Here is a 14,448-nt window from a genome sequence, read left to right on the forward strand (position 1 = left end):
GTATATAGTAAGCACTTACTGTGTGCAGAGCACTGTACTAAGCTCTGAGAGAGAATGCACGCATGAGAACTAGACATGGTCTATGTAATGTAATCCATGTAAACCATGTAATCCCTTGGGGTTTTGGGGGGCAGGGTAGGGTTTTCAGTGTGTTAGGCTGTGAAATACTTCTCACTTTCTCCCCACCTTGATAAGGTATTTTGAAGACACTGTGTTCAAAGGACTGTTCAGCTCGTAACACCCTAGCTTAATTTACACCGCATAAGTCTCCAGGGTGATTATGCAAAAACAAATTTTGTAAAGTGAACCCAGTTTCACAGAGTAAACAGATTAGTTTCTAAATGAAAAGAGACCGAGCCAATCAATGTAAAAAGAACCAGTGTAAAATAATTGGGGTTCACTGTTCATTATATAACATGAGAAAATAAAGGTCATCATCAAACCAATTTTGCCGCACAGGGATACGAGGGTATCTTTAGATGTTCTGGGCACTCTTTTGTGAGCAGCTTAAAAATGTACTTACCTATCACGCTCATGAAGTATCACAGGTGTTAGATTTCTGTGTGTCCCAGAATTAAGTAACAGTGAAGCAGGTTTCCCTTGTGAAACTGGTTGTGCTTGGGAGGAATGAAAGTGTTGAAGGTAGTGTGGCATGATGGTTTTCTGCAGATGTGAAAGAGACAGGCTTGCAGTACCACCAGCAGAGTACTACCTGTGCCTCTCAGATGTCAGCTGAGGAAAGAATTATTTTAGAGAGGAATTTAGTCCCTTCCGAAAGTCATGGAAATCACTTTTCGATAGATTAGAGGATTTGTTGAGAAGCAGTGGCAACTTCTTCCTAGTCCTCAATCTGTGGACTCCAAAAGATAAATATCTTTTCCACTTCTGTTCAGTAGTGATAGGTAAAGTCCGAAAGTGACCATATTCTTAGAGATTGGTCACTTCTCCTCTCACATCAAAAGCTTAGCTGTTGAGCTGAGACGATAGGGTCTGCTCAGCTAGAAAGATATGGGTTTGTTGAAGTATCTGAAATTTCTCCCATCTTTTCTCCACACACACAGACACAGAATTTTTTTTTTCCAAGACAAAAGCTGAGGTTATTTAAAGCGTTGTTTAGTAGTACAAATACCAAGGTATTACTGTATGCACCTAAACTGTTGAGAGAAACTGATCCTTGTCCACAACATCATGTTATAACTCCATGGAGTTACCAGAGAACATTTTAATGTAAAGAACGCTGTTAGTCCTAAATGCCCAGAAAAAAAACAAAGCTCAAATGTTGACATTCTCAGCAGAAATATTTGTAACAATTCACAAACATGGATAAGACTTTACATTTTTCAGACCAGTTATTTCAACCGTCTTTGACTAATCATACACTACCATAAAGCCAGTAAGACTTTAGGTATATCGATGGTGTTATTAATGTGTTAACATTTTCTTCTTTGTGTGTGTGTTGTTGTTTTTTTTTTTCTCTGCCTTCTGCCTGGTTTGTGATCTTCACCCACAGGTGCATTCTCTTGTTGGCTTCCAAAGATTACTAACTTTTATCTGTAACTTTAAAATTGAGCTGCCTTGGCTGTCCTGCTACTCTTGTTGCTCCTTCCATTGTTGCCTTGAGAAAAGTAAGCACCCAAAGACTATCAAGAACTTTCAGACCTTCTTGAACAGTTCTTCCCGCTATGAAACCCAAGCTAGATGTGGTTAGCATTATTTTGCTCCCTGTCCACTTGTTAATATCCATATACAGCACCCTCGTATTTATTCCCTGGTATTTTCTTACCAATGCCAAGAAGAAAAGCACTATGGCCAAACGACTAAAAGCTAAGCCCATCTCGGACCAACCCGGAAGTCCATATCGCTCAGTCACCCACTTCGAGTCTCTAGCGGTCATCGACATCCCAGGAGCCGACACTTTGGACAAACTGTTCGATCACGCAGTATCCAAGTTTGGGGAAAAGGATTGCCTTGGGACCAGGGAGCTGTTGAGCGAAGAGAATGAAACGCAGCCCAACGGAAAAGTTTTTAAAAAGGTAAAACCAGTTGTCTCACTTGTAATGCACCGTTGCTTGAAAACAAAATTTCGATAAGTTTAAAAGGTTAACACCTTGGGGTGTGAATCCTGTTCCTAGGAACATAGTGAATTGATTAGATATCTCTAACATGTAAATAAATATCTGGCAAATATTTGTGTTTTGTAATATAAATGTAGATGCCGGCTGCTTGTTGGAATAGTTGTACCAATACAAAAATGTACTTTTTTTAAATCAGCTGATCTTAGGAAACTATAAATGGATGAACTACGTTGAAGTGAACAACAGAGTGAATAACTTTGGTAGTGGACTTACAGCATTAGGACTGAGACCAAAGAGCACTATTGCTATTTTCTGTGAAACCAGGGCGGAGTGGATGATCACAGCGCAGACCTGTTTTAAATACAACTTTCCTCGTAAGTGCTTTGGGCTCTTTAAGTTATATCAACTGTCCAATGGGGGTCTTGTTTTTAACATTGGATTTATCCCCTAGAGAACCTAATAACTCTTTAGGAAGTGGCAGTTTAATGGTTCTAAATTGTAGTAACACTTAATAGATTTGCAGTGAACTTTTATCTAAACTCTTGCAGGAAAAAGGTGTTGGAACAAGTTAATAACATGGAAAACTCCCAGCTTATTGTTTTTTGTCCTTTTCCAAAGACTGAGTGCGATGAACAGAATTCATGTTACTCATAAGACAAAACATTCCCCAAGAAACTACAGTGGTTTCTTACTTCATTTGCTTGTTGGGCAGGGAATATGTCTGCCAATTCTGTTGTGTGGTACTCTCTCAAGCACTTAGTACAGTGCTCTGCACATAGTGCTCAATATTTGGCATTGATTTGAAGTGACCCAATTGAGACCGACTTTCTGTGTGACTTCCTTCAACAGCTTAGTTTGGGCCCAGCTCTTCATTGTGAATAGGATTGCCCAAAGGGAAAAGAGGTTTTTACCGGTGGAGGGTAGGGGTGAGTTGACTGGAGGTTTGGGAGTGGAAAGTATGCTTCAATTAGCCAATAGGTCATAAAGGCAAAATTGTGAGTCCTTTTCAGCCCCTGCTCAGAAACTCGTAGCACATTTCAAACCTGTTTAGAAGCACTCAGGCTTTATCAGAAACCAGGGAAGAGAGGAGATTCCAGTTCCATTAGTTGGTTGAAAACAATGGATTTGCCTCCACAGAAATAAGCATCTCTGTCCCAAACCTACTTGGTGCAACAAACTTGACTAGGGACTGAGAGGTTATAAATAGACTTCTAAGCCCAAGTCTCTGCCTTCAAACTTATGCTGAAGAGGCAGATACAACGTGGAATACATTAGTACCTTGGCACTTGAGGATTTTTCTTTTCCAGAGTTGTGCCTATTTTGCATTTGGCAAAGTCCATACTCCTAGAGGTGATGGGCCCCGGCCCTACCTCTAATCCCTGTTATCTGCTGATTTCTCTGTAACTCTTCAGTTACTGGCCGACCCCACTTTCTCTGGAAAGCCCAGTTAGCCTTGAGTTGTTGACTAAACGTATGTGTTCAGGCCCAGATGGAATATGTATTTTCACCTCACTTTTGGGGGAGGATGGGGTTGTTCTAACCAGTACCCTGAAAATCAAAGGGACTATTGAAAGTGCCTCAACTTAACAAGAATGTGTTTCTTCAGAACAGAAATGCTGCAGAGGTTATTCGGTATGGTAGGACCGGGATAGAGTATAATTAAATTATTTCTAAAGCACCAAATTATTAATCTAGTATTGAATAGGTCAGTGTTAGCTTGAACTTTTATGCTGTATGAAAATTAATATTCTTGACTAACTAGGGTAATTTTTCAGTCGGTCTATGGAATATTTGCATCTTTGATAGGGTGGAGTAGGGAGAAAACGGAGGGAAAATTTTTTACGATTCCAAGCGCTGGGGGAAATGGCTGGAAAGAAAGCAAATTACATTTTGAGGGGGTAGGGGAATTATGGATGCAAATTAAATGAGAAGGAAGTGATATTAAGCCAGATCATACTTTGCTTCAGAAAGTGATAAGACCTCTAAAAGATTCTGTATCTAACTTTTATGGTCCTGATAAATGTTTTCTCTACAGGCAGACCTCAACGTAAGATGTTTCTAGTTAAGCCAAACGGCACTTACAACACTACTGTATTTTTTTATTTCAGCCTTACAATACTGGTCTCCTCTCCAGCACTAATTGTGGGGTTTTGGCGGGGGGGCAGATATTTTTAAAAGTTACTAATGTGAGAAATGAGGGATAGAGTTTTAAATGTGGGGATGGAACAGGGAGAAGCAGATTCACGGGATAGTCAAACGTATTTGAGTGCTTACTATTTTCAGAGCACTGTACTAAGCACTGGAGACAGTACAATATAGCAAAAATCAGACACATTCCCTGCCCACAATGAGCTTATGGTTCTGGTGGGGCGGGGAGGCTAGCCAAGCAGAATCACCACAGAGAAGGGAGACTTCCATTTTACTTTGAAGTAAAAATCGACTGCCTGATCGTGGAACCTCTCTGACCTAATAAATATCCAGTTGTGTAGCCGTACTACTCATCTAGAACTGACTTATTGAGTCATTTTGACCAAAATAGGGAATCCAGTCTTGATTCAGGAATTTATTCCCACATTTGTAACATTACGCCCGTGAGAAAATTGTTTCTGACTTACAGTCAATCAGTGTTTCTCCTTAAGACAGTCGGTTCCTGAGCCATGTATATTAATTTGGAGGACGGCTTGTGCTACTCATTTTTTTTTTCTTGTTTCTCAATAGTTGTGACTTTGTATGCCACCCTTGGTGAGGAGGCAGTGATCCATGGATTGAATGAATCTGAGGCATCCTACCTAATTACCAGCGTTGAACTTCTAGAAAGTAAACTTAAGGTAAGCTTAAAATCCAGTTTCTGCTTTTTAGGAACACCAGCGTATTAGTATTTGTTGAGAATCCTTTGGCTGCAGTGCACTATATCCAGCACTTTGGAAAGTACAACACAGGCTCCGAGGACCTTACGCTCTTACTGGGTGAGACAGAACTAAAGCTACTGACTTAAGAACAACCAGACTAAATAATGGAACAAACAATAGATAATACATATCTAGCATTCATTCATTCATTCATTCAATTGTATTTATTGAGCACTTACTATGTGCAGGGCACTGTACTAAGTGCTTGGAAAGTACAATACAGCAATGAAGAGAGACAATCCCTGCCCACAACGGGCTTACAGTCTAGAGGAGGGGGAGACAGACATCAATACAAGTTAACAGGCATCAATATAAATAAGTAGAATTACAGATAGATACCTAAGTGCTGTGGGGCGGGGAGCAGGGGAAGAGCAAAGGGAGCGAGTCGAGGTGATGTGGAAGGGAGGGGGAGCTGAAGAAAAGGGGGCTTAGTCTAGTAAAGTGCTAGAGGTGGCTGTTGGGGTGAGGCAACTCAGGATTTCTCAAGTTAACTGCCGGTGGGGGTGCCTGTTCCAGGAATCGAGACCATGAACTCGTTGTGGGCAGGGGATGTCTCTCTTTATTGCTGTAATGTACTTCCCAAGCGATTAGTAAAGTGCTGTCCACACAGTAAGCACTCAGTAAATACGATTGAGTGAATGACTGTGGCCTGTTGGATTTGTGGGGGAGGGAGTCCTGGCCGGGGAAAGCATGAGTAAGGAGAGAAGCAGAAGAGTTGCGAGCAGGAGGTCGGTTTGGGAGGAGCGAGAGTGTGAACTGGGGAGGAGTGGGTAAAGGGAAGTGACTCATAGAATGGGAAAAGTTGGTGGAGAGCTTTGAAGACAAACATGAGGGATTTCTACTTGATGTGAAGGGAGACGGGAAGCCAGTGGAGGTTTTTGAGGGATGGCGGAGACGTAATCCAGTCCGCAGTTCAAGAACCGGGGGCGGGAGTGTAACTTGGACTAGGGGTGGAGGCAGTAGGAAGGAAACTGGAGACGGAAGACCAGTTACGGGACTGTGTACAACATCTTAATAATACTCCCCAAATAATGGCCTGACTTTTTTTGTCTTTGATAGACTGCACTGTTGGAGATCAGCAGTGTTAAGCATATCATATATGTGGATAACAAGACTATCAACAAATCAGAATATCCGAAAGGATTCGAGATTCATAGCATGCAAGCGGTGGAGGAGTTGGGAGCCCAGCCGGAAAACTGTAAATTTAAGAATTTGATTAGTTTTATAATTTGTTTTCGTAGTTCACAGTTCTAGTTAAACAGTGGGGTTTAATTGGGGGGCTTGTTTGTCCTCTTTTTTTTCTATTTTTTTTTTCATTTTTGGCCTCTGATGATAAAACATTAACAAAATACATTAAGGATGTCTTTTGTGGATATTTCCCAAGCAGTCGGGATCCATTCATACTTGTAATGACAATTAATGATCTAAGACAGTGGGTCACACAGCGGACTGTCTGCCAGAGAATTGATGTGACAACCATAACGAGTCTGTGAAATTTTGTTTTTCCTGTTTCCTTTTTGCAAAATAGTAGCAATTACTTTAGAGAAAGTAAGGTCTTTGTTATCAGCTACATCAGTTTGGTGTTTCATTTTTATTTTAAATTCTGTATTTGCTGGATGTAGCTAGTCTTCATTTCCTCCAGTGTGTTGATCAATAAGTGGTATTTGTTGAGCAGTTACTGTGTTCCATAGCGTGCTGGGGAAAATAGTGCTACAGAGTTCCCTGCGTACATTGAGAATATAGTCTAGAGAGGAGCTTACAACTGCTAACGGTGCTTTCAAATTAAAGTTTTTTTTTTTCTTTTTTCTTTTTAGCAAGTATTCTTCCAAATAGGCCTATTCCCTCAGACATGGCTGTAGTAATGTATACCAGTGGCTCAACTGGCCGCCCCAAAGGAGTGATGATGCATCATTGCAATCTGATAGCTGGAATGACAGGCCAGTGTGAAAGGATACCTGGCCTGGGGTAAGGGATACCTCCCTCTCTGCAAAGAGAGCTTTATTTGGATAATCAGTGCCAGTGTTTGCTATCCTCTAAGCATGGTAGTAACTCTTACATTTTTTTTTAAATTTATTCCCATTCCTTCTTTCCTGTAGGCCAAAGGATACGTATATTGGTTATTTGCCGTTGGCTCACGTCCTGGAATTGACAGCGGAAATATCGTGCTTTACTTACGGCTGTAGGATTGGATATTCTTCTCCACTCACCCTGTCTGACCAGGTGAAAAGCTTCTCAGTTACTTGACTGCATTATCTTGAGGTGTGTAGGTTATCTTTTATAACATCTAAGTGAGAAGTAGCAGGCATTTTAAGCCCAACTGAAACTTTTTGCCTAATCGTCCAATAGTAACATGATTTCTGTGACACCCGAATGGTCACGTAAATGATCTGGCTGTTTTTCCTCAATCAATCAGTAGTTTTTCTTGAGCACCTCCTCTAGGCAGAGCTCTGGGAGAATAGAGTTCCTTGTCCTCAAGGAGCTTATTGAAAAATAGGACAGACAAAAATAAAATACAAGTAGGGGAAAAAAAACAGAGTGTAAAGACATCTACATAAATGCTACAGAGTGCAGGGAGAGTGTGGAGATCAGCACCCAGTATGATGTGGAAGTTGTTGGGGTTTTTTACCCGCCTCTTGGAAGGCCAAGCTGACACATTGTCTAGCTATTTTCTTCTTCTCTGACTGTTGTTTCCAAGTAAAAGCCGAAAACAGAGCTAAATGAGTCTGAGGTTTTAGCTTGTGACTGACTAATCTGACTGTTCAATACTGCTGCTGTTAGTGTAAAAGTACAAATTGAGACTTTAAACCTCCTGTACACCTCCCTCACCCAAGGGAAATGATAAGGTGAGAATGAGAGGTGCATTTTAATTAAAAAAAAAACCTCTAATGCACAATTTATAAGTCTGATTTGGCTTGTCTAAAGCAGGTATAACTGTGGGACCCAAACCCCAGGGGATAATTGCTCATTCCTTTTTGGGATTAGCTGTGCCTGGTGATCAATCTCATCTCAATTTTGATATGGCTGCAAAGCCGTTGGTTTTTTGAATATTTCATTAGGCACCACATAGCTTTATCCGACTATAGTCATAGTCTTCTCCTGTCCTTCCCACAGGGTGAGTTTTGAAAGTCAGCCACAAAAAGGCCTTTTATTCCATTCCTCTCCAAAAATGGTAGCTTTTTGGGGGAAGAAGAGAAAATTATTGACTCTTCACAGCCATCAGCAACCAATTCATTACCAGCTCCCTGCTTCTTTCTCTTCACTTTACTGTGCCAAGCCGCTCTTCTGTCCACTGACGTTTTTTTTTTAAGTGCACATGATGAGATTTGTTTCAGGGTCCTTACTGGAGTTGAGACACTAGAGAGCTCATTTTGAAATAAAGTGCACCCAAAGAAGTATTTGTTAAAGCCACTGAACTATTTTTTTTTTCTTGCACAGCTCTAAATTTTTGTGATAATTATCTAGTCTTTAAAAAAAATGGTATTTAAGTGCTTACTACGTGCCAAAAATTGTACTAAGTGCTGGCATAGATACAAGATAGGTTGGACATAGCCTGTGAGCCACATGAGGCTCGTAGTCAATCCCCATTTTATAGCATGTCTGAGGCACAGAGAAGTGAAGTGACTTTCCCAAGATCACACAGTAGACAAGTGGTAGAGCTGGGACTAGGATCCACATCTGCTGCTTCCAAACTCGTACTCTATCCACTAGGCTTCTGTTCTGTTCTGCTTCTGTTTCACTGTAGGTGGATAAAAAGTTATGACCAGTTTTGCCCCCAATTTTTGTCCTCATCTCCCTTTTCTAGATAATGTTAATGTTGTGACTGAAGGATTCTAAAATTCTCAAAGCTGTTTTTCCAGTGTCTGAATTAGCTGAAGTAATTTTTTTGATGCCCTTTTTTTTTTTGTCATTTTAGTCCAGTAAAATTAAAAAAGGAAGCAAAGGAGATTGCAGCGTACTCAAACCTACACTTATGGCAGCTGTACCTGTGAGTATAAAATAAAATTAAGACTCAACAAGAATACTTCATATTTTTATTTCTCTTTGCAAGTTAAGCATCCCAATAAGCTATGGTTTTAACACTACCATTTTCATTACAAATTTAGGATTTTATTTCCTTTGCCGTTTTCTCAGGCATTATCTTATGCCCAAAAATACAGGGTAAACATTTGGAAAGGAGCAGAACGCTTCTGAAATGTTTCTCCTTCAATGTGAGTAACTAAAAGGTAGAGGAAGAATTATTATTACTACTATTATTATTGTATATTATTATATACCCAATTTTAGAGCAGGCAGTGAGAGTGATGGATTCAATGACAAGTATTCTAGAAAGACTTCAACCAGGAGAAATGTTTCTCAAAACTTTAAGATCCTTCTAAAAATGCTGTTCTCTACAAAACAAAAGTATAGTGGGAAGCTCAAAATGGTAATTTAAGAAAAAAACTAACCTTTGTCTTCATCAGTGTGAATTATCTAAAGTTTGCATGTGTTTTTTCTCACTGTAGGCCATACTTTTTAACGTTTCATCCAAGCTTAATTTCATATTTATTCCATTCCTTAAATACTTATCATTGAGTGAGGCTGCAGTTGGTTTAAAAATGTGTTTTGATCTCTTGTGGTAAAATTTTGACTTGAGATCTTATCCAGCTGTCTCTTGAAAAATTAGTTTTTGCATACAGTATATCTGCCATCAGAGTGAAACCATTATCAGAATTTTTGTACGAACTGTAGATAACATTTGGCAGTCTTGGGTTTCAGTGGGTAGTAATCTTAAATCTTAATACAGAGTTTCAAGGCACTTTATGTGAGTCACTGTTTTTGTTGCTGATGTGTACTTTACAAAGAAAGGGAAATGCTTTTTCAGTCCTCAGTTGGGTTTTTGTTTTTATAGGAAATCATGGACAGAATTTATAAAACCGTTATGAGTAAAGTCCAAGAGATGAACTATTTTCAGAAGACTCTGTTCAAGATAGGCTACGACTATAAACTGGAACAGATCAAAAAAGGTTATGATGCACCTCTGTGTAATCTGTAAGTTCAAGATTCTTATCGTTGCTTTATAGGTTGAGTCCCGGAAGGCTAATGCTTGTCTTATATAGGTAGTTACTGCTCTGTTAGACAACGTAGAAATAGCTAGCCCTTTTTATTCAGTAGCCAAGCTGGAAAGGAAACATGGGTCTTTTGATTAAAAAGACCAATGTCCCCCCGGACCCGTAGGGTGGGGAAATTGTTCTAGATCCTAGATCATTAATACAGAATTTGTTGTAAAGATCATTCCTCCAAATATACCTTCATTTGGTAATAATAACAATAATTGTAGAATTTGTTAAGTGCTTGCTGTGTGCCAGACACTGTATTAAGCGCTGGGGTGGATACGACCCAATCGGGTTGGACACAGTCCCTGTCCCACTTGGGGCTCACAGTCTCTTTTATGTTTTAGACCCTTAGATTATTCTATTAATGCATTTTAGGGATGTGAAAAAATGACTTTTATCTATAAAGGTAAAAAAAAAGTGTCTTACATGCTGATTTTGACAATGGAAAAGAATGTTCAGCTTACAGTAACTATAAAAAAATTTGTTTCTTTGAGACAGTATGTATAAGTGATCTGTCTTTTTAGAGAAAGTTCTGAGCAGCGACGTAAGTGATGACCTATATTTCAGTATCAGTAGCAACAGTATTTGAGTATCTGATAGGTGCTGATCACTTTATGAGACACTAAATAGAACCCCAGGTGTTAGGCATCTGCAGTTCATCATATTTCATGTTTTTCATTGATGCTATTTATTGTGATATTCTTGGAAGGCTTTCTGATGATTTTGTTTTTAGCAATTGTATGTGGTCATTTTAAAGAATTTAAATAACCTGCTGTTAGACGAGGTTTACAAACATTTCGCATTAAGCAAAATACCAAATTTATTCACTTAATAACCCCCCCCCCACCGGTATAACTTTTGTAACATTAAAAGAGGTGGGGCTACTACACAGGCCACCTAAGAATTAAGTCCTGTAATAAGGAGAGCAGTAGAAAAAAGTAGAGAAGCGCTTAGAACAGTGCTCGACGCTTAGAACAGTGCTTTGCAAATAGTAAGCGCTTAATAAATGCTATTATTATTATTATTATTATTAAAAGGAAGGTGACAAGAGGGTACTAGAAACGGCTTCTCTGTTCTGTACTGCACCATCTCAAGTGCTGTGTAGGATAGGCATGTAGTAAATTAACCGCCTCCCCATCTCCTTTTCTGCCCCTTGAGTACCCTTGTTGTTGTGAAGAAACTACTCTCCTTCTTCCCTGAGGGCCCGCTGCTATCACTGCCTTCAATTAAGCAGTACAAAAAATGAACTTTTCCGTACTCCAAAATCAGGGTGGGATCATTGTGCAAGTAAATACAGTAAACTGCTCATTACTAAGCAATTCCTGGTGTGAGGTTTCCCCTCACCTTGGCATCAGGAGATAATAGCTGTACTATAATATATAGGTAAAAATGTTGGTAGCATATTATGTAAATTGCTGCTTAGGTTTGAAAGAAGGCACAAAGGTACAAAAGCAACAATCCCACATCGGGTGACTTGTAGCAAGTTAGACAGGACGCAGCTTCTTAGTAGAGACCCAACGACCTTTCCTAAAGAATAGTAGGTAAATATGGACTCTCGCACGATCAGTTTTGCTATAGCCGAATCATTTTTCTCAACCCGACCATCTAGTCCCCCGTCATACCGAGCTTTGGAATTGGTGATTGTCTGCTCTTCGCTCAGGTGGCTGGAACATTATCAGAAGACCTGAATCATATTTTCACCTCGATTACTGAGTTCTGCTATATGCTGTAATTTTGTTGAAACAATAAAATAAGCAAAGATGTCTTTGGCCACATTTTAAAAAATCATATGCAGAAAATGGGCTTAAGAATCATAAGTTTAAGTGGATTAAACCTGTTTGTTAAGAAACTTAGAGAAAAGCTAGCCCTAGGCACGTGAGACAAAGTCAAGAAATCCTTGGATCAAGTATCCAAGTTATGGTATTCATTGGGGTTTGGTGGCTAGTACGATATATACGTTGGCAAGCATTATAGCTGTATTCTATTTTTTAATGTTTTTTTTTTCATTTCTATTAAGGCTTCTATTTAAAAAGGTTAAAGCATTGTTAGGTGGGAACATACGTATGATGCTGTCCGGAGGAGCCCCTCTTTCACCTCAAACCCACAGATTTATGAACGTCTGCTTCTGCTGCCCAATTAGCCAGGGATATGGATTAACAGAATCATGCGGTGCAGGAACAGTTACTGAAGGTCAGTGCGTTTTTCAATCAATCGTATTTATTGAGCGCTTACCGTGTACAGAGCACTGTACTAAGCGCTTGGGAAGTACAAGTTGGCAACATATAGAGACAGTCCCTACCCAACAGTGGGCTCACAGTCTAGAAGGGGGAGACAGAGAACAAAACCAAACATATGAACAAAATAAAATAAATAGAATAGATATGTGCAAGTAAAATAAATAGAGTAATAAATATGTACAAACATATATACAGGGTCAAGAGAGGGTTTTTTTAGGATGGGAGAGACGTGGGCATGTTTGAAGGCAGAGGGGAAGGAACCAGTGGAGAGTGAGCGGTTGAAGATGGAAGTTAAGGAGGGGAGAAGGGATGGAGCGAGAGATTTCATGAGATGAGAGGGAATGGGGTCAGAAGCACAGGTGGCCGGAGTAGCACTTGAGAGGAGGGAGGAGAGCTCCTCTGAGGATACTGCTGGGAAGGATGGGAGAGTAGCAGAGAGTGTTGAGAGCCGGGGGGTTGGAGAAGGGTGGGGAGTGACTTTGGGGAGGTCGGACCTGATGGATTTAATTTTGTTAATGAAGTAGGAGGCCAGATCGTTGTGGGTGAGGGAAGGAGGAGGGGGAGGAACCAGGGGCCTGAGAAGGGAGTTTAATGTACAGAATTTTAATTTGCTTAGTGAGTCTAACTGGAGATCGCAATGTTCATGTAGATATTTTCATGTGCATTGTATTTATTTAACTAGTTGTAAACTCAGAAAATCAGAGGGCCTTGGAGTAAGAGTTCACTCAGTTCTAGAATGAGGGGATAATTAGTTCCCAGTGAAGCCCCGCATTAGGAAATTCTCACACTGGAATATGCCTGGCTTGGCCAGGTCTGCCCACCCAAGCCCAGCCATTACTTCCAACACAGCATCAGTGTCAATCGTATTTATTGAGCACTTACTGTGTGCAGAGCACTGTACTAAGCGCTTCAGCAAGTACAATATAACAGACACATTCCCTGCCCACTATGAGTTTACAGTCTAGAGGGGGGAGAGTCTATTCAGATAGGCAACATGTGCCAGAAGAATCCTAATTCCCTAATGGCGTTCAGTCCAAAGCGTGCCATTAGAGAAGCAGCGTGGCTCAGTGGAAAGAGCCATGCTTTGGAGTCAGAGGTCATGGATTCAAATTCCAGATCCACCAATTGTCAGCTGTGTGACTTTGGGCAGGTCACTTCACTTCTCTGGGCCTCAGTTACCTCATCTGTAAAATGGGGATTAAGACTGTGAGCCCCCCGTGGGACAACCTGATCACCTTGTAACCTCCCCAGCGCTTAGAACAGTGCTTTGCACATAGTATGTGCTTAATAAATGCCATCATTATTATTATTAATATTATTGTGGATGAACTAAGCATGTCTAGCTGCAAATGTAAATTGCGGCAATAAAAATGGCCAGCATTTAATAAGTAAACCAAGTCAGCTCTTTGTTTCCATCGATCAGAGTCTTTGCAGTGTACTAGCTCAATCAGTAACTGAAAAGTCATCCATCTCTCATGAAAATGCTAGTTGAATAGTTTAATATTATTACAAAACTAACCAGTATTGTAGTCACAGATTTAAAAAGGAGAGAATTACAGGGAGTCCTTGACTTTAGACCTTTCGAGGTAAGACACATGACACCGAAAACTTTTCTAAATTTGTACTCTGCTCCCAACTTGACAGCACTTAGCTTTTTTTTTATAGCAGTAGCTCTGTGGATTCAGGCAGTTGGGATTTAGCCCAGGGGAGCTGTGGGGAAATGGGGCAGAAAGCTTAAAGAGGTCAGAGTACTGGGAGAAGAGGGGTGGTTGACGTCCATTTTACTAGCAGTGAAGTAAAAGTGGGCTACTCTGTCATGGAACCTCTCTCGCTCAACATGAATAATTAATGAAGGCCTATGGTCTATAATTGGGTGCACTATCTGGGTAGCTTTGATTAAAAATAATAAGGTCCCCCATTCATAACGTTATTCCCATAAGAAAAATGGTTCCCTCTTGCAACATTTTGACTTAAGGTGCTGTTTTCAGGAACCAATTGGGTCATAAATCAAAGGACTTCCTGTATGGATTGTTTTCATCACCAACTGTGGTGCAACCAACTCAGTTTCCAAAACAAAAATACTTGCACAGACCTGTATTAAACATACAATTTTAGATGTCACAATGATGTCACA

At 40.2% G+C, this 14,448-nt stretch overlaps 1 protein-coding gene across 6 annotated transcripts in view; it reads left to right on the top strand.

Annotated features, from left to right (window-relative positions):
* The window catches only part of ACSL4 (acyl-CoA synthetase long chain family member 4), a 77,555-nt gene that overhangs the window by 53,765 nt on the left and 9,342 nt on the right, over nt 1-14,448 (top strand). For 2 of the 6 annotated variants that reach the window (XM_038747684.1, XM_038747685.1), the window contains exons 3-11: nt 1,511-2,033; nt 2,272-2,449; nt 4,794-4,903; nt 6,044-6,182; nt 6,799-6,949; nt 7,081-7,204; nt 8,898-8,969; nt 9,873-10,012; nt 12,095-12,267. In XM_038747684.1, coding sequence (XP_038603612.1) covers nt 1,683-2,033; nt 2,272-2,449; nt 4,794-4,903; nt 6,044-6,182; nt 6,799-6,949; nt 7,081-7,204; nt 8,898-8,969; nt 9,873-10,012; nt 12,095-12,267 — 1,438 coding nt within the window. In that variant the 5' untranslated portion in view covers nt 1,511-1,682. The remainder of the gene's footprint in view (nt 1-1,510; nt 2,034-2,271; nt 2,450-4,793; nt 4,904-6,043; nt 6,183-6,798; nt 6,950-7,080; nt 7,205-8,897; nt 8,970-9,872; nt 10,013-12,094; nt 12,268-14,448) is intronic. The other 4 variants (XM_038747686.1, XM_038747687.1, XM_038747688.1 and 1 more) reach the window with 2 other exon arrangements.

This window comes from Tachyglossus aculeatus, chromosome 6 (genome assembly GCF_015852505.1).
Source record: "Tachyglossus aculeatus isolate mTacAcu1 chromosome 6, mTacAcu1.pri, whole genome shotgun sequence".
Lineage (NCBI taxonomy): Eukaryota > Metazoa > Chordata > Mammalia > Monotremata > Tachyglossidae > Tachyglossus > Tachyglossus aculeatus.